This window comes from Odocoileus virginianus, chromosome 6, assembly GCF_023699985.2.
Source record: "Odocoileus virginianus isolate 20LAN1187 ecotype Illinois chromosome 6, Ovbor_1.2, whole genome shotgun sequence".
Classification (NCBI taxonomy): domain Eukaryota; kingdom Metazoa; phylum Chordata; class Mammalia; order Artiodactyla; family Cervidae; genus Odocoileus; species Odocoileus virginianus.
In genome coordinates this window covers 19,841,175-19,862,310 of record NC_069679.1, presented here as the reverse complement: position 1 = coordinate 19,862,310, position 21,136 = coordinate 19,841,175, and the positions used below count along the sequence as shown (strand labels likewise).

The 21,136-nt window shown below is 40.3% G+C and overlaps 1 protein-coding gene across 7 annotated transcripts in view; it reads right to left on the bottom strand.

Annotated features, from left to right (window-relative positions):
- The window catches only part of FMN1 (formin 1), a 475,676-nt gene that overhangs the window by 8,689 nt on the left and 445,851 nt on the right, over positions 1–21,136 (bottom strand). For all 7 annotated transcript variants that reach the window (XM_020913638.2, XM_070468949.1, XM_020913647.2 and 4 more), the window contains one exon: positions 1,071–1,155. In XM_020913638.2, the coding sequence (XP_020769297.2) occupies positions 1,071–1,155 (85 nt within the window). The remainder of the gene's footprint in view (positions 1–1,070; positions 1,156–21,136) is intronic.

Below are 21,136 nucleotides of genomic sequence, written 5' to 3'. Positions count from 1 at the left end.
AGAAATGAGAGGACAGAGGCCTGGGGAAGGAGCAGTGGATAATGAGGGAAGAAGACAAAAATCTGAGTTGAGCCCACTGCCACCAAAAATATAGACCTACCATATAAAGATGAGTGTACCAAATACGCCACCAAATGGGCACAGAATGTTTCCATTCAGGTAGGAGCTCTGTAAGCCAACCAGGGCTGTCCCTGATGAAGTCCTACGGCCCTGACTTCCCTGTTTCTCACTCAACATTCGCTGAGCTGCTGATGAGGTTGTTAGGAGGACAGCATCGTTGGTTAACAGAAATCATCTCACTATACCCCCACTTGGGTGTTCAAAGGATTTAAAGCAACTTGCAAAAGTACTAGTGAAGAATAAGAAAGCAAAGTAACTTCACAACTAGCAAAATACAACTAGTAAGTGGCTAAGCTGGGACTTGAACCTCTATACCTTGGGTTCCTAACCATTCAGCTATTCCCACTGTATCGTGGAGATTCCTTGTGATCAGTAATGCCAGTGGGACTGTGGAGGACAGCTTCCCTTCATGGCTAGGAAGACACACTAGTCTGCTAGTTTCTATCCTAGGGAGAGCAGTCAGGGGACCAGTCAGCAGTCTGGTTCTGCTTTTTGTTAACCGTTTCAGAAGTGATCTTAGGTAGGCTGTATCTTTCTGCATCTCAGTTTTACCAACTATCAAAAGAGGCTACTCCCTGTCCCTTTCTCTAACAAGGATAAGGAATTGGTGAGGGTAAAATGCTTCAACAAGTTCAGGAGAAGGGTACTTTGAGATGAAGGGGATCCCGGCATGAGGTGCGATGAAGAAGGGTGTGAAATGGCAAGTGACTACACTTGGTTTATTGGGAAAGGACCCTGTTTGAATTTGCTGGAAGAGCACAAAGCCGGGTTTCGCTCCTTACTCTGTCCTCTCCTATGTCCCTTCTTACCACATGGAATCCTGGGATGGGAACTGAGAATATGTATACTACTCATCCCTCTGAGTTTTATCCCTTAGATTTAGGCCCACTCCTGGGTGCACCTCAGTTATAATGAAAAATCTTGAGGTTGTTATGAAAAATGCATCTCACCAGACTAGCCGTGGGATTGATTTTCTTTGTCTCCACTTTCTTCTCTGCTGTTAACTTGCTGACTGATTCCTGAGCCATTTTCAATCTGAAATCAAAACAGGGAGTGGGGAGGAGAGAGGAGGAAAAGAAAAGAGGAGAAAAAAGGGAAAGAGGAGAAAAAAAGGAAAGAAGAAAGAGGTCAGGTTAAACAGAAATCCAAATGCTGTTGAATTAATCAGTTAGCAGTCTGAAATATAAGGGGTGGCTTTTCATGATTAAATTCAGACTCTGTGAGGGTATCTCCACTGGGGTATCAAAACTGACCTTCCTCCACTGACTGAGCAGCTCACTGAGATCTGCCTGGGAAATCTGTGCTTTAGTGACCAAGGTAAGAGTTTCTGATCTATGGAACACTGGATGGACTCCCTGCACTCTAAGGGCACACCCCAAGGCTATCTGGCTTGTGAGCCACTCAGCAGACAGGATAAAGACAATCTGAAAAACCAAAATTTTGGAGAAACATACAAAACTGCAAATATTAAAATCCACCAGAGAGTTCCCTGGCTGTCCAGTGGTTAGGACTTGGTGCTTTCACTGTCAGGGGCTCGGGTTCAATCCCTGGTTGGAGAACTAAGATCCTGCAAACCTTGCAGCACAGAAAAAAACAATAAAAAAATCCACCAGTTCACATCAAGGAAGTCAAAAGACAACCTACAGAATGGGGAAAATATTTGTAAGTCATGTATCTGATAAAGGACTTACATTCAGATTACATGGATAGCTTACAAACTCAAATAAAAAGACAAATCACCCAACTTAAAAAACAGGCAAAATACTTGACTAGACATTTCTCCAAAGACAGACAGATGGCTTATAAGCACATGAAAAGATGCTCAACATCATCACTCAGAGAATTACAAAGCAAAACCATAAGGAGATACCACTCCTAGCCCCTAGGGATGGATAGAATTAAAAAGAAAGACAATAACAAGCATTGGAGATGAGGATGTGAAGAAATTAGAATCCTTACACACTGCTGATGGAAATAGAGAATGGTACAGTCACATTGGAAAACAGTTTGGCAGCTTTTCAAAATGTTAAACATAGTTAGCATATGACCCAGCAATTCTACTACTTGGCATATAAATATATGTATATCCAAGTAAATGAAAGTATTTGTCTATAAAAAATATACATATGAATTTTTATAGCAGCATTATTTAAAATTATTTAAAACAGCCATAGTAGAAACAGTCCAAATTTGCATCAGCTGATAAATGAATAAACAAATGGTAGTATATTAACACAACAGAATATTTTAAGGAAAGAAGTCCTGGACCATATTAAGGAATGAACTGCTGAATGAAAGCTACATCATGGATGAACCTAAAAAAATCCATTTCAGTAAAATAAATGAAAGAAGTCAGCTACAAACACCCACATACTATATGATTCCATTTATATGCAATGTCCAGAGTAGGCAAATAAAAGAAACATAAAGTAGAGTAGCAATGCCAGGGGCTGGGGACAGTGGAGAAGTGGGAGGGACTGCTAACGAATAAGGGGTTTCTCCTAAAACTAGGTATCAGTGATGATTGCAGATCCTTGTGAATATATGGAAAACCACTGAATTGAACACTTTCAAAGGGATAAATTTTACAGTATGTGAATCATATCTCAATAAAGTTGTTATAAAAAAACCAATTCCACAACATGACATTATTTTTTACTCAGTTTATCAATTCAACAAGGTAGTATTTTTCAACCATCAGATTGGAAAAGCTAACAGTCAGAGAATGTCAACTAACATTGAGGTCAATAATGGGTGATAGGAACCCAAAACATGTATGAGGGTGTGTGAATGTATACAGCAAGCTTTGGCAGCATCAAGTGAAACTGAACACATACATACCCTATGAGCTATCAATTCCTCTTCGAGGGAGATACCCAAAAGAAAATGTTATAATTAGACACAGGGCTTTCATTGTTGCAATATATGCAATAATGAAAAATTGAAAACAACCCAATAATCAGGTTCAAGAGGATACAGGATAGATGATAAGAGCAAACAGTAACAGCTGACATTTACAGGGTGGGTACTCTATGCTAGGTACTCCTCTACCTGCTTTATTTGAATTAAGCCACTTCTCCCAACAAGCCTGTGAGACAGAAACTTTCACTGTTTGCATTTTATGGGTCTTAAGCACCATGTTGTCGTGCGTGTGCTCAGTCGTGTCCGACTCTTTGTGACCCCACGGACTGTAGCCCACCAGGACCCTCTGGCCGTGGAATTCTCCAGGCAAGAATACTGGAGTGAGTTGCCACTGCCTATTCCAGGGGATCTTGCCGAGTCTCTGCATCTCCCGCCTTGGCAGGCAGATTCTTTACCACTGAGCCATCCGGAAAGCCAAGCACAGTGCAGTGATGCTTATATATTATATTCATTTAACAGAATGCGGTAAAACTGTGAAAATGAATAAACTACATCTGTGAACGAAAACTGTGGATGTCAGAAACATGATATCAAAAGAGTGACAAATTCTGCAGGGTGACAGCGTGAAGAGGCCATCTAGCCTAGTGGTGAAGTGCTCAGCTCCAGAGCCTGACTGCGGGATTAATTCTCGGCCCCAGTACTTATCAGCTGTGTGACCCTGGGCAAGTGACCTCTCTGTGCACCTTGAAAAGGAGATAACAATAGTGTGGGCTATGCTGAGTCATTGAAAGGACTGAGAAAGTGCTGCTCCAGGCAGAGTGTAATCACTCAACATATGTTCACTACTATTGTTACTGTGTGTGAGTTATGCTACCTTGTGTATATGTTGGGGAGTAGTGCCCACAGAAGACTGTTCACAGATGCCTGCACCTGCATGTAAACATCTATTTATACTTATATGCAGACTGGAAAGAGACTAATTTCATGATAGAGGTTATCGCTAGAAAGATGGAAGAAGAGAATGACTTTGGGGGGTAGTATGTCTAAAGGAGAAGAGGGTGGCAGAGGATGAGATGGTTGGATGGCATCACTGCCTCAGTGGACATAAGTTTGAGGAAACTTCTAGAGAGACTGAAGGACAGGGAAGCCTGGCCTGCTGCAGTCCATGGGGTTGCAAGAGTCAGACACAACTTAGCAACTGAACAACAACAACAAATGTCAAATAAATTTCATTTTTATCCACAATATTTCATTTTCAATTATAAAATCTTAAAGAATATGTGGCAAAATGTTAACAATTTTAGGTGGTGGGAATATGGGTGTGTTATGTTATCTTTAACATGTTTACTTAAAAATTTCTTCAAAAATGTTTTATGTTTTTGAATGTCTTTGTTTTAAATGTCTGTGTTTTAAAAATGTATTCAAATCAAAGACATAAAAAAATGAACATACTTTTTTTCAGGGCCTCAAATCTGAATCTTTTACTCATTACTAATTCCATACTTGCTTAATACTGAAGAAGTGGCTGAGCGCCTTAGCTCGTTACTTCATTTTGCACAATTTGTTTGAAATACACACTTCATAATCCAATCTCCCTGCCCACATGCACAAGTTAGTTCAATGAATTCAACATGCTGACTTGTGCATCAGAAAAGAAAAATGAGACAAAGATGAGCAATGATTTATGTAACCCAAGAAATGCATATGCAGAGCTGCCGTGAGAACAAGCTCTGGCATAGGTCTGACATATATACCACACTGCCTACTAAACTTTTCTGCTTGTAGCAATAACTGTCACCATACCCACATAAGAAAAGAATGCACTAGAAGGATCAAATCCTGTTCAGACTGCATTGGAGACCAATCAGTAAGGGATCTGCAAACAAGATGAGGCCATGGTTTGTAGCATCTTCTTTCCTTGGTTTTCTCCAGCAAGATTTGTTTTCAACAAGAGCACCTATTGTTCATCCTTTAATCCCAATTCCAATGGAATGGCTTGGAATTACTATTCCTCCCACAGCTCCCTAACTTTTAGGAAATTTGAGGGTTATCTTTTGCTTAAGTAGTTCCTTTTCACCTTAGAATTCTGAGCTTTTCTTCCAGAATCAGTCTTCTACCATGATCCAGGCTCAGCATTGCCTCCCCCGATTCCCATACTTCTTAGTAGTTCTGCAATCACTTTCCATGTTCTCTCGGTATCCGAGGGTGATGGTGATTGGAAAAGGGTTGTTAAGTAAACTGGGCGATAACCTAAGGTCCTGTCCCCACTGCTAACCATTTCCTATTGCTCTGTGACTGTTCTGTAGACTGAGGCTCTCATGCACACCCCAGGTTTCCGAGGACAATTCCGATCTCGGTGATTCTATCTTGCTATTCTCTAAAGATTCTCATTCTCATTATTATGTCTCCCTTTCAGAGGGCACTCTAGAAAATCAGAAAGGACTGAGAAGAATCAAACCTTGGTGCAAAGTAGCTTCAGGATCAGTGAGGCTTGATTTTAACTCCAACTCTGCCAGTTATATTAGACAACTTGGAGTGAGTTAATCAACTTTCAGTTTTTATATATATACATATGTATCATATATGTGTGTGTGTGTCTATGTTAGCTGCTCAGTCATGTCCGACTCCTCGACCCCATGGACTGTAGCCCACTGGGCTCCTCTGTCCATGGAATTCTCCAGGCAAGAATACTGGAGTGCATAGCCATTCCCTTCTCCAGGGTATCTTCCTGACTCAGGGATCAAACCTGGGTACTGTGCATTGAAGGCAGATTCTTTACAGCCTTAGACACAGGGAAGCCCACAAACAAAGAAAAAAACTACAATCATATATACATAACATTAATTACATGGTGTTACTGTGAGGATTAAATTAATTAACATATCTAGATCAAACTGCCAACATCCATTGGATCATAGAAAAAACAAGGGAATTCCAGAAAAACTTCTGCTTCATTGACTATGCTAAAGACTTTGACTGTGTGGATCACAACAAACTGTGGAAAATTCTTAAAGAGATGGGAATACCAAACCACCTTACCTGCCTCGTGAGAAACCTGTATGCAGGACAAGAATTAACAGTTAGAACTGGACATGGAACAATGGACTGTTTCAAAGTCATGAAAGGAGTATGCCAAGGCTATATATCATCACCCTGCTTATTTAACTTATATGCAGAGTACATCATGCAAAATACCTGGCTGGATGAACCACAAGCTGGAATCAAGATTTCCAGGAGAAATATCAACAACCTCAGATATGCAGATGATACCACTCTAATGGCAGAAAGTGAAGAGGAACTAAAGAGCCTCTTGATGAAGGTGAAAGAGGAGAATGAAAAATTGGCTTAAAACTCAACATGTATAGAACAGACTTTTGGACTCTGTGGGAGAAGGCGAGGGTGGGATGTTTCAAGAGAACAGCATCGAAACATGTATATTATCTAGGGTGAAACAGATCACCAGCCCAGGTTGGATGCATGAGACAAGTGCTCAGACCTGGTGCACTGGGAAGACCCAGAGGGATCGGGTGGAGAGGGAGGTGGGAGGGGGGATTGGGATGGGGAATACATGTATATCCATGGCTGATTCATGTCAATGTATGACAAAAATCACTACAATATTGTAAAGTAATTAGCCTCCAACTAATAAAAAACTCAACATTTAAAAAGCTAAGATCATGACATCCAGTCCTATCACTTCATGGAAAACAGATGGGGAAAAAAATGGAAACAGTGATAGACTTCATTTTTTAGCACTCCAAAATTACTGCAGGCAGTGACTGCAGCCATGAAATTAAGACACTTGCTCCGTGGAAGAAAAGCTATGAAAAACCTAGATAGTGTATTAAAAAGCAGAGACATCGCTTTGCTTACAAAGGTCCATATAGTCAAAGCTATGGTTTTTCCAATAGTCATGTATGGATGAGGGTTGGGTCATAAAGAAGGCTGAGTGCCAAAGAATTGTTGCTTCTGAACTGTGGTGTTAACTGAGAAGACTCTTGAGAGTCCTTTGGATTGCAAGGAGATCCAATCAGTTAATCCTAAAGGAAATCAGTCCTGAATATTCATTGGAAGGACTGATGCTGAAGCTGAAGCATCTTGATGCCACTTGATGCAAAGAGCCAACTCACTGGAAAAGACCCTGATGCTAGGAAAGACCGAGGGCAGGAGGAGAGGGGGAAACAGAGGATGAGAGGGCTGGATGGCATCACTGACTCAATGGACATGAATTTGAGTAAACTCTGGGAGTTGGTGATGGATGGGGAGGTCTGGCGTGATGCAGTCCATGGGATTGCAAAGAGTCGGACATGACTGAGCCATTGAACTGAACTGAACACCTAATAAAGGATAACCATTAACGAATCTTCCCTCACAGAGATAAAGGAACTCCTGAAGAATGCATGACAATAGTTTCTGACTATAAATAGTACTAATGGAGCTGCTAGTTAAATATTATCTTGCAATAATATTATTTACATGTGTTCTGAAAGCAAACCAAATCAACTAATGCTATTATCCAGAGATTCAGAAAACCAAGGAACTCAACTCAACTTTTTCTGATCTGAACACAGATTTTAAAAGTCATAATGAGAAGCTATACTTTGATGCAGGCATGACATACATTTCTCAACCAAATAAATCAGTTCGTTCAGTCGCTCAGTTGTGTCTGACTTTTTGTGACCCCATGAACTGCAGCACGCCAGGCTTCCCTGTCCATCACCAACTCCCAGAGCCTGCTCAAACTCAACTCCATCGAGTCAGTGATGCCATCCAACCATCTCATCCTCTGTTGTTCCCTTCTCCTCCTGCTTTCAGTCTTTTCCCAGCATCAGGGTCTTTTCCAATGAGTCAGCTCTTTGCATCAGGTGGCTAAAGGACTGGAGTTTCAGCTTCACCATCAGTCCTTCCAATGAATATTCAGTGTTGATCTCCTTTAGGATGGACTGGTTTGATCTCCTTGCAGTTGAAGGGACTCTTCAAGAGTCTTCTCCAGCACCACAGTTCAAAAGCACCAATTCTTCTGTGCTCTGCTTTCTTTATAATCCCACTCTCACATCCATACATGATTATTGGAAAAATCACAGCTTCGACTAGACAGACCTTTGTTGGCAATGTCTCTGCTTTTTAATATGCTGTCTTGGTTGGTCATAACTAATCTTCCAAGGAGCAAGGGTCTTTTAATTTCATGGCTGCAGTCGCCATCTGCAGTGATTTTGGAGCCCAAAAAATAAAGTCTGTCACTGTTCCCTTTGTTTCCCCATCTATTCGCCATGAAGTGATGGGACTAGAAGCCATGATCCTAGTTTTCTGAATGTTGAGTTTTAAGCCAAGTTTTTCACTCTCCTTTTTCACTTTCATCAAGAGCTTCTTTAGTTCCTCTTTGCTTTCTGCCATAAGGGTAGTGTCATTTGACTATCTGAAGTTACTCTTATTTCTCATAGCAATCTTGATTCCAGCTTGGGCTTCATTCAGCCTGGCATTTCACATGATGCACTCTGCATGTAAGTTAAATAAGCAGGGTGACAGATGCACTCCTTTCCTGATTTGGAACCAGTCTCTTGTCCCATGTACAGTTGTAACTGTTGCTTCTTGACCTGCATACAGATTCCTCAGGAGGCAGGTCAGGTGGTCTGGTATTCCCATCTCTTGAAGAATTTTCCACAGTTTGCTTTGATCCACACAGTCAAAGGCTTTGGTGTAGTCAATAAAGCAGAAGTAGATATTTTTCTGGAACTCTCTTGCTTTTTTGATGAGCCAATGGATGTTGGCAATTTCATCTATGGTTCCTCTGGCTTTTCTAAACCCAGCTTGAACATCTGGAAGTTCATGGTTCACGTACTGTTGGAAGCCTGGCTTGGAGAATTTTGAGCATTACTTTGCTAGCCTGTGAGATGAGTGCAACTGTGCAGTAGTTTGAACATTCTTTAGCATTGCCTTTCTTTGGGATTAGAATGAAAACTGACCTTTTCCAGATAAGTGAATAAGAAACTATTTCAACTTCAAAAGAAGATTGAATCTATTTCCTCACAATTTCCCCAGGTTTCTTTGACGTAAGTATCATAAATAAAATTTAATTTCAAATTATAGAATTTATGAGTAAATATATTTTTTCACGTTAACCCTGTTTTTCTCATAACCAAAATAATACTTGTTCCTTATAGGAAAATTCTATATTTATACATGGAAGGATTATATTTTCAAATTATACTACATAATTAAAAGTATAAAGAAAAAGCAAGACTTACTGGCCATTTAAATACTTTTCTGGGAATGTAATTAAGACACAATGGGACAGTTATGGAAAATTATCACATACAAATCTCTCCGCTAGACAGTAAGATACATGAGGGCAGAGATGGTGGCTATCATTTTTATTGCTGTGTTCCTAGCCCTTGATACAGTAGCTGGCACACATTTACATGCCATAAAGAGACCTAGAGAACAAAATTTTTTTAAAATCCTTTACTTCCTTAAAATACTGCTCACCTGAATTTTTTTAAATGCTGAGTCCTCGAGGCTGCCTGGGCACACAGATACACAGTTGCATGGGGCTTCTTCATTTAATGCACTCCCACCACTTCTTGAGATTCCCAGTTTTTGAACAAGGAGCTCCGTAAATTATAAGGTTGGTCCTCTCTAAGACTTTCTTGGACACTTAAGGTTATTTTATTAATAAAACAGAATGTTTTCCAATCCTTTTTTTCCATGGCACATTTATTACATAAAGAAAGAAATCTGGTTGGATAAAGTTCATCCCTCCCGTCAAGGTTAATTTATTTCACTGTGTTGCAATCACGTTATGCACCTGTTTTTTACACAAGACCAGAGCTTCTCAAAAGCAGGGGATAGGACTTCACCTTCCTTCACATTTTGCACTGTAAAATGGCATATAGTATGTGACCATAAAACTGAGTTAATGAATTAATAAATAATTATAAGTCATTAACCTCCAAACTGTAAAAACTTAGGTCTCAAGAATGGTTATGCAGAAAATATTCAAGTCCATTTCGGTGCATGAAAATATAAAGTCACTTTCTCTCACCATAACATCACCAATGCTCAATGCTCAATGACACCACCCTTATGGCAAAAAGCAAAGAGGAACTAAAGAGCCTCTTGATGACAGTGAAAGAGGAGCTGGCTTAAAACTTAACATCAAAAAACGAAGATCATGGCATCAGGTACCATCACTTCATGACAAACAGATGGGAAAACAATGGAATAGTGACAGATTTTATTTTCTTGGGCTCCAAAATCACTGCAGAAGGTGACTGCAGCCATAAAATTAAAAGATGCTTGTCCTTGGAAGAAAAGCTATGACCACCTAGACAGGATATTAAAGAGCAGGGACATTACTTTGCTGACAAAGGACTGTATAGTCAAAGCTATATTTTTTTTCCAGTAGTCATGTATGGATGTGAGAGTCGGACCATAAAGAAGACTGAGCACCGAAGAACTGATGCTTTTGAACTGTGGTGTTGGAGAAGACTCTTGAAGAGTCCCTTGGACTGCAAGGAGATCAAAACAGTCCATCCTAAAGGAAATCAGTCCTGAATATTCATTGCAAGGACTGATGCTGAAGCTGAAACTCCAATACTTCAGCCACTTGATGCAAAGAACTGACTCACTGGAAAAAACTCTGATGCTGGGAAAGATAGAAGACAGGAGAAGGGGACAACAGAGGAAGAGATGGTTGGAAAGCATCACTGACTCAATGGACATGAGTTTGAGCCAGCTCTGGGAGTTGGTGATGGACAGGGAATCCTGTGTGCTGCAGTCCATGGATTTGCAGAGTAGGACATGACTGAGTGACTAAACAACAACCACAATGCTCAAAGCCAATCCTGCAAAATACAGACCATCAAGTTCTCATGAGAGTCTCTAAGTATCCTTACCATTAGCGGGTAATGTTCATGGTGGAGGGCAAGGCTATTTGTCAATAGTTTTTGTATCATATGATATGAAACTTATACATGCATGCTAAGAGACAAACACTTAAAAATTCTGACCAGCTAGCTATGTTACATATATTGTCACAACAGAGCATATAGGCAGGTCTTAAAAACCACCTTGACCTGACAAGAGATTGATTTTTTTTTTTAATAATTGGTTGATCAGTCAGTTGGCCAGTTAAGTCTGTCTGTCTCTCAAAAATGTCCTTTAAAAACTCTGGTCAAAGTGTCCTGTACCTGCTGAAGAAGAGACAGCAGCTGCTGTCATTGATCACACCAGGTTCACTCAACATCGGTGTTCTGGTAGTCACGTGGGAAGAAATTGAAGAGAAGAGGCCAGCAGTGTGATTGGCCAAGGGGGATTTAAATGAATGCAAATTCAGTTTCCATCAACTCCAGGAGGTTTAAACAAATGTGAGCTAGCGTGGGTAATGCAGAGACTTCACACAGAATCCAAAGTTCTGGCCTCCCCTAGAAAACTAGAAGGGACGGTAACAGTGAGTGGCATTTGTCTGAGACCACACCTCAGTCTGCAACACTTGCCGTCACAGCCCGGCCCGTGCTCAGTCCTGACGCTGCGAGGTGCTGCCAGCCACCAGCTTGTTTGCACATACCTGGCACACTTCAGTCATTTTTGCTGCCTGCCTGGATTCTCTAAGCTTCCAAGCTTTGGTCAGAAACTTGCTGGAAGGCTACTGTGATTGAGAGCACAGGGGTGAGGGCCTAGATTACTAAAATAGTCTTTGAAATTATCCAGTTCCCTCTGATGCATCCTACTGATGAAAATGATATCAATGAATAACACATGACTCTAAGAATGTCATCTCCCTTCTCAAAAAAGCCTCAGTGACTCCCAGTCAACCACAGCCAGCGTAGCAAAGGTTTCCTGTAAAAAGCCAGAGTCAATATTTTAGACCTTGTGAACCACAGGGTCTCTGGGACTACTCGACTCTGTTGTTGCAGCATTGAAAGGAGCCCTACGATGATGTGATTGAATGGCACTGCAATGCTGCCTTCTAAGAAATTTATTTACAAAAGCTGGCTGTGAGTTCCCACAGGCAGGAACTTGCTGATGTTCGAACTATAGTACATTGCTGTGGTTGTTTAGTTACTAAGTCACGTCCAGCTCTTTTGCGACCCCATGGGCTGATGTCTGTCAGGCTCCTCTGTCCATGGAATTCTCATGGCACGAATACTGGAGTGGGTTGCCATTTCCTTCTCCAGGGATCAAACCTGCGTCGTCTGCATTGGCAGGTGGATTCTTTATCACTGAGCCACCAGGGAAGCCAGAACTACAGTATAGGATCCAGAAAATTCCTTACTCTGGCACTCAATGCTCCCCTGTTTTAAATGTAGTTTACTGGTCTATCTTACCTTATCTTACCTTTTCAGACCCAGATCTAGTTTAATACTACCCTTGGGCAAATCACTTAACCCTTGAGAGCCTCAATTTCCTCATCTGTTAAAAGTGGAAATAGGGACTTCCCTGGAGGGCCAGTGGTTAAGACTCAGGGCTTCCACTGCAGGGGGTGCAGTTTTGATCCCTGGTTGGGAAACTAAGATCTAGCTAGCCCAAAAAAAAAAAAAAAAAATTTTTTTAAGTGGAAATAATATCACACCTAAAGAGCACAATTGCTATGAAAACTGAAGAAACATATTATCTGTGATTACTTATCAAGCATCCTTTCCTTCACTTCTCTCCATGCGTTCCTGTCCTGGTCAACCTCCTCACTCTTCTTTGTACCCAGGCTCTTTTCTCCCCTGATCTTGCTCTGACTGTTCCCTCAATGACTTTTTTACTCAATTCCATGTGTTCAAATTCTTCCCATTCTTCTCATCCCAGCTTAAGTGCCAGCGTCATGAAAGCTTCCTTCATCTCTCTTAGTCATAAGTAATTGCTCTTTTCTCAAGCAAAAGGGCACTTTGCCCCTCTCTTAAGGCACTTAGGAACTTTTCCTCTTAGGACTGTAGAGGTGTCTTATTTCCCTTTAACTACTGGAACCACTTGAGGACAGTCATTATGCCTTCTGCATATCTGAGTGTCCTCCCTGATCCCACACTTAGCACTGTGCTATACACCAGTCAGTTGTTAGCAAATGTCTAAGTGACAAATGACTTGCACTGACAATTTTTACCCCCTTCCTTAAACAAGCATAAATGTTTAGTAAATACCCAGAAGTTGTAGAAAAATTATTTTCTGCATTTAGCTTTGGGGGAAAAAAATAACACGTAAAAGCATTTAAAAATCTAGCTCTAGTAAATCTAGTTGGTTGATTCCTATGTACGGAAAAGGAAAGGATGCTCAAGGCCACCCAAATGTGCTAAATATTTACACATATCAGATTATGTACACATTCCAGGATTCCTGAAAGTATCCACACTGCTTTGTCCCCAAGGAGACTGAGGCTCCGTGAGGTTATACAATTTTCCCAAGTCTGGAATCTGCCCCTCTCACTTACGAAGTAAGAACTTTTTTGCAGTCAGTCAAAGAACTGGGTAGACAATTTCTAACCTCCTCGGCTTCACTGCTCATGGACTTATTTTTGGCCCTGGCCTAGATCTTGGTTCTATTTTTGTTTCTTGCCTAAATATTTACTCTAGACTATCACACACAGTTGCTCATGATTATTCATAGAAGAATACCTAGACTTGATTTCAAAGATCACATCTCACAACCTCTAAAAAAAAAATCTGAAATATAGGGAGAAAAACATAGAAACAAGTTAGAGAAAGAAAAGAACTACTCTGAATTTACAAATGCTTTAGTAAAATTTATTTTTGAGAACCTTTTCTTCCTTCTTGTTATAATGTATCTCTAGAGACTTATTGAGGGCCCCAGTAAATTTCAGTTGCTGTTAAAGGTTACTGGGGAAAGACATGAATATGAGACAGGGCGGTGACATGTGTCCTCTGACAGTCCTGCTCCGTCTTTATTCCATAGAAATAATTCACAACCTTGGATAGTTGGGGAGGGAATTCTGCTTCTACTCCTTGGTTGCAGAGGAAATTCTGCTTCTATGTAGAAAGCTCCAAGAAAATATGATTCCCATCCTCAATGAAAAGATCTGGATAATGGACAAAATCACACTTTTTCTTTAACCCATCGGAAAGCTGGGATCACAAGGCAGTTGAGGGAACTGCATTCCAAAGAGTGATATGTCTTTCCATTCAAAGGCTCAGATTCTCCACACTACAGCCTCCTTTTCTGGAAGATCTTAAAACTGGGCATACTTTGGAGTTTCTATAGGCTAGATGTGTATTCCTGCAGCTGAATGAAACCAACTCAGAACCCAGACTTCTGTGAGAATGAAGATGTCTTTATTCTTTTGATATCTAATTTTTCATTGGTTCACAATGTACAAGGCAGAATATACTGAAATCATTCTGAGCTTTATAATAACAGATGTGCCTTCATTTTTAACCATAGGGATTGGGCATACTAGCCAACCAAGAAGTAAATGAGATACAGGAGGTGGGGTAGTTAAAAAGATTACATTTAACACAGTTCTATGCAGATGGATGAAACTGGACATTATCAAGCGAAGTAAGCCAGAAAGATAAGACCATTAAGTAACTAACACTATATATGGATTTAGCCAGTGGAAGAATCCATTGCTTCCTGTAAAAAGACATTCTTCATTATGTTATTGAGTCGAAATTAAGATCTTCCTGATCGGTATCTACTTCATTCTGTCACTTCCTTTGTCAACTTAGAAGATGAATGATCCAATTGATAACCTAAGATCCTTCAATTTAATTGATGAATAACTCTTAGATCACCCAGCCTTTGTTTATTACAATACTGTTAATTGTAACAAGACGTCAGCCTATTACCTCTGATAACTCGTTATGTATAAGCTAGGTTAATTTTTATAAAGTATAGGATCGGTACTGGATACAATGATATTCATCAAGTCGCTAAATCATAAAGAGTGGTTAATTTCAGTATTAAAAATGAGTAAATGTTCTAGAACATGCATAAACCCAGGAACAATAAAAATATGGCTTCAGGCAAGAAGGAATCTCAATAACAAAGACACAGGGTTTTAGCACAGTGAAAAATACTCTGTATGAATATCAGATGTTATATAGATTTATACTACACAATTTGTCAAAACTCAGAAAATGGACAAAACTACCAGTGAACCCTAAGGTAAACTATGACTTGGTAATTATGTGTATCAATAATTTCACCTTTGGTAAAAAAAAGTGTCCATTATGATAGAGAGGTTATAATGAGGAGGCTATGCATGTGTGGGATGGGAGATTGGAAATCTCGTAGGAAATCACTACTCTAAATGGGTAGCATCCATAATTACAACCATGTAAATAAAGACATTACATTTCATTATGATTCATTTTCTTTGTGTTTTTGTGCTGGAAATTTTAATTGATCTTCCTGATTTCGGCCCTATTCTACTTTTCCATTTCTGTTCACTTCCTTTGCTCTTAATACCTTAGACGGGAGATGAAATGAATCCAATTGATTATACCCTAAGATTCCTTCCAATTTAATTGACTGCAACTAACATTTTCTTCAGGTCATCTGTACTTTCCTGTTTCCTTTCTTTCCCATTACAAATAACTGTCTGAATTGTAACAAGACTGTCAGCCTATTAACCTCTGAATAACTCTTATGTATAAGCCTAGGTTATATTTTTAATTTAAAAAGTCACATAGACAACTCACTGGTATCTGGATACAACTGATTTCAAGTCATAGCTCAGGCTGAAATCTATACTCTAAAGAGTGGGGTTAATTTCAGTACTTAAAAATGAGTAAATGTTCTAGAACAGGCAAAACCACGGAGACAATAAAAAGATGAGTGGCTTCGGGGCAAGAAGGAGATCTCAATAGACAAAGCACACAGGAGTTTTAGCACAGTGAAAAATACTCTGTATGATATCAGATGTTATAATAGATTATATTACTACACAATTTGTCAAAACTCAGAAAATGGACAAAACTACCAGTGAACCCTAAGGTAAAAACTATGGACTTTGGGTAATTATGGTGTATCAATATATTCACCTTTGGTAAAAAAAAAAAAGTGTCATTATGATGAGTGAGGTTGATAATGGAGGAGGCTATGCATGTGTGGGGATGGGAGGCTATACAGGAAATCTCTGTAGGAAATCCACCTACCTCTCAATTTTGTTGTAAACCTAGAACTGCTCAAAAAATGAAAACAAACAAACAAACGAACAAACAAATAGGACTCCCACAAATTACCATTCTGTTTTAAACACTTGTTGGTGAGATTTGTTAGAAATTCTCTAAATGATGATGATGAATTCATTTCAGCAAGTAGAAAACAGATAATCTGGTTATATTAGCAGGACACACTTGTTAATAACTCATTCAACTCTTGTAATGTTAACAGTGGGACTGAGGAAGTGACACAGGATTACAGGAGTGCAGTTTTACTTATAGTGCTACTAGCTTCAAAGAAGAATCTCTGTTATCCATCCAGGATGGTGTGGCCTAGAAACATTAACCACTGCATGACCCACACCATCTACACATCCTCACTGAAGATTTCTAAAGTCAATGGCTGTGGGAACATGGGTGGATTAAGACAAAGGAAAGAGCGGCATTACAGGAACATAGTTCATGAACGCATGTTGGTAAAAGCATGAAATCTGACAAGATGTAATGTAAACCTGTTTAAAGAAGACTTAATATCACTCATCACTAAAGAGGTCAAAATAGTCTAGAAAGGGAGCACAGCAGGCTCTGAGCGCCAGTATGTGTAGTAACTGGTGTCTGAGTCAGCGTGCTGCCGTGAATAACACCCAAGGTCCCTGAAAGACAGGACAATAAAAGCTAAAGATCCAAACAACTATGTCACTAGGCTTATCCTAAACTTCAAAAACATGTGAATCAGAATCTACCAAGTATGAGAGCTCTTCATTCTGGTGGCTATTCTGAAATACACAGAAGAACATGATCGACAAAGGGAAGTGAGAAAAAGATGTCCTTGTCTGTGGCCTCGTAAATTACAGCATGGACCTCTTTGAAGGGTGGATAAGGTTTTTGTGGGATGGAAAAGGTATTGGCACCTACTGAAGATCATGCTTCTAAATAAATGTCTTGCCAGTCTGGCTTCCCCAGGTGGGTTGGCCTTACCAGTCATTATTAGGGACACCTTCTTCTATAAGTAAAGTGCTATTATAATAAAGTGCTATTTTTATGGTTTCTCTTTAGGAGAAAAAAACAAGAGACACTGTATAAGAAGCTGAAGAGATGAAATATCAACAAATTATTCACTCCCCTGCCATGATCTCCTTGCAGCCTTGAACTAAGTAGTGTCAGGTCAAGGAGCAAAGAATACTATTCAAAGAGACTTTGGGGAAGCCTGGGAGTGGCTTGATTGCTTAAGAAAGTTCAGTTGTACATAGTTTCCGGTACTTTAGATGGAGAAGGTTGAGGTATTTTCCTCATTAGGATTCCCTGCAGCATATACGCTATTAACATCATAGGGGTTGTTTTTAATGTGCTTTTAGAAGGGTGTTGCTATGTCAGGGTATCCTTCCAATCACTGCCTAGTAGCCTGGACATTAGAAGGAAGGTATGGGCACTCTGTAAAATTTCTCTACATCTTTTGATACTCCTCAAGTGTCCATAGGTACTGTCCTCAGTTCACTGAGTCAGGACATTTCTCCACACCAGGGCGGGGGGAAGAGGGCAGAGGTCCAGCTTGGGTTCTAAATAATAAGGGCAGGAGATCCACGCAGGGGCTGTAGGGACTGCCCTTATTTCTATCTGCCTTGAGAACACTCCTTCATGAAGTGTGTTTCTGAATTCTTGATAAAACTACTACACAGAGATAATAGTTATGAAAGCCAATGAAATAAAGTCACTCTTTATTGTCAGTAAAGGACCAAAAATACAATATATGTATAACTGAACCACACTCCACCTAAAACTAACATGATATTGTAAATCAACTATACTTCAATTAAAAAAAACCTACAACACAGAGATTAAACTCATCTCCTCAATGTAAACAGACATTTCTCCCTCACTGCAGCAGCTGATGGAAACATTATGAACTCGTCTATGTGGAATGTTTCCAAAGGGTAAGAAAATAAAACCCCAAGAAGACAACCATAGACAATATGAAATAATGGGTAGCCTCAAAATCATTTATCTCAGGCAGGCCAGCAGGGCTACAGACTTGGGATAGACGCACACTCTTCTATGCTTATTCCCTCTTCAGAGTCTGACCCTTGACCTTGACTAACCCTTCTATCCCCATGGCCCCCAGGCCAGTCTCACTAGCAGCCATGGTAAGACAGACCAGCCGGAAAGTAAGGCAGGTCTTAGACATAAAAGACAGCTCCTTACACATCAGAATCTAGCCTCTCAGTGATTCCATGATAAATTAGCCCATCACTTCCACTTCCTACATTTGACAACTTTCTCTACCTCATTCCTAAGATATTTTTCTATTTACAATGAAGGAAGTCCTCCTAGACACTGCATTTCACCAGCTTACACAATCAGTCACTTGATAGCTTTTGTGGGTTATCACTAGTAGTACCCAAACACACTTTGACTTCAAATGATTAATTGCAGAACAAAGCCCGCTTCCGTTTGCAGAGTGTCTCCCCCAAGACACAAGGGAGTGGAAGAAGGGGGGTCCTGGAGTTGCAATGGAATGCAATGATCAGTTAAAGCCAATCACTCTGCACTTGGTAGACGAAACACCCTGAGCCGCCTGGGCGATTTAGGTGCAGAGTGAGAGGTAACAGCATTGTGTTTCCTTGTTCAGGGAGAGGCGTCTGGAAGACAGCTTGGAAACTCAAGCCGGCCCTGGGACATAAATCTGCAAGTTTAATTGCAATGCACTGCTAGTCCTTGGAAGACATTTCCAATCCTGATAATGAAGACATGCACGTGCTTGTAGATGTCCCCTCCTCCTTTTGTTTTGAAACCTTTACCACCAACCGAGTCTCACCAAAAACTGGAACTGATCAGAGCCTGTGTGCAGGGGTGACTAAAACAAAAAGGGGAGGAAGCAGGGGAGATGGGTGGAGCAGGCAGTCTTTCTGGCGCCCCTCAAATTATTCTACCCAGGCAGCCCCCCATTCCATCCATTCTCTGCCCAAGGCAGGAGCTGTCAGGAGTCCCACAGATAAGCAATTTAGAAATATTCTAGCTGAATGAAGGAGACTTACTTTGGGTTTCCATCGCTGTCTGCCAAGCTCGGGAAATAGAGTGTGGACAGATGCTCTCAAAGGTTCTTATGTGAGCTCTAAAGAGGTTTGAGGCTTGGCACAGCCATGAATCCTAAAGATCTTCACTTCCTTTTTTTTTCCTACTTTTTTTTTTTTTTAAGACAAATTGAAAGTAATACAGTCAAGAACAGAGATGGTGATTGTTTTACCCCACTAACTAGTCTTTCTTGTTTTGAGCATATCTATCCTCTTTAACCAAGCTATAAAGATTTTAGATACCTGAGCAAAAGCAACCCATATGGGATATGTTTGGGGAATTCTACCTCCTAAGTCTAAATAAAGAAGATCTCTCATCTATCAGCAGTAGACAGCAAATTTTGTAATCAATTTCAACATGCCAAATGAAAACACTGTGATTGTTTATTTGTTCAACAAATATTAATTGAGCACTCACTATGTATGAGGGAATAGAAGATGCCAGAGAGAGAACAAATAAGTATGGAGGCATTGCTCTCGTCTTCTCTATGTGTTAGTCGCTCAGTCGTGTCTGACTCTTTGCGACCCCACGGACTGTGGCCTGCCAGGCTCCTCTGTCCATGGAATTCTCCAGGCAAGAATACTGGAGTGGATTGCCATTCCCTTCTCCATTGTCTTCTAGGGCTTATGATTTATTTGAGGGGGAAATGTCTATAACAAAATGAATGGAAAATAAATCACTAATACTAAAATTAAAGAGACAGGAACCATCTCTTTCCTCCCTCCCAAATTTTGGAGGAAAGATAGTTCACAGAGATCAGAGAAAGCTTTATGAAGGAGGCATTACATGATCACCAGGTTAAATTCTTTCAGAATAGGAAGCTTCAGAGCACTTAAGGAATAGATATTTTAAAAGTACGTGCTTAAATCAAGCTGATTAAGTGGTGCACGTTTATGTTAGGGGACTGGTTGAACGTAGTGAGACTCCCTGGGAAAATGAACTTCTTTCAGAATAGGAAGCTTCAGAGCACTTAAGGAATAGATATTTTAAAAGTACGTGCTTAAATCAAGCTGATTAAGTGGTGCACATTTATGTTAGGGGACTGGTTGAACGTAGTGAGACTCCCTGGGAATATGAACTTCTTCCCATCTCCAAAGCTGATCTGATAGATTTCATCAGGGGATGAAGCCAGGGCATTTACTGAAGCAACCAAACACAAACTGTGTTCTTGCTCATCTTCTCTATGAGGAGCTTTCTAGAATGGCGAGTCCCTAGGTTCTACCCCTCTGTGATTCTGATTTCGTAGATCTGACAAAGCTCTCCAGGTGATTTAGAAGACCTGCCAAATTTGGAAGTGACTGATATCCAGCATTCCCATACAGGTTTCTGAATCTCTTCTACAACTTTTGCAGAGGGTGGCCCTTTTGATGACTAACCATCTCCCCAAAGTGCCCCCTAGCCCCCTCATTTTTCCTAGGAATTCACTTCCTCCTCCACATTCACCCTGCCCAGGATCCTTAATGCTCACTCAGCATCATTTTGTACTATGTTGAAAAGTCCTTTCTCTATCAATAAACAATTATCAGGCTCTACACTGGAGATGTACCATAGAAGATATGACAAGGAATGGGCTTATATCCTAAAGGTGGACAAAGACATGTAAAGTGCCACAATAACACGATGGAATGAATTAAGTGCTAAAGCATAGTAAGAAAAACATGCTATCTGATACCAGAGGAAGATGTAATTCTTTTATGTAGGGGAGAGGCGTTGGAGGTAGCCCTTAAAGGATGACTGCTTTGATCAGCAAGAAATAACTGGGAACCATGCAATTTAAAGAAAGTACACAATGAGAAAACAAGGGGAGGATGTGCAGATGTGAGAAATGCTGAGTCAACATCCCGAGTGAGGGAGATGAGGATATGGGAAATGAGGCTGGAAAATAGGCTAAGGTAAGTTTTTGGACACTCATGCTCTAAGTTGGGAGAAATATGGAATTACTGAAAGAGCTCAAGCTTTAGTTGTCACTTAAGACCTAGGAT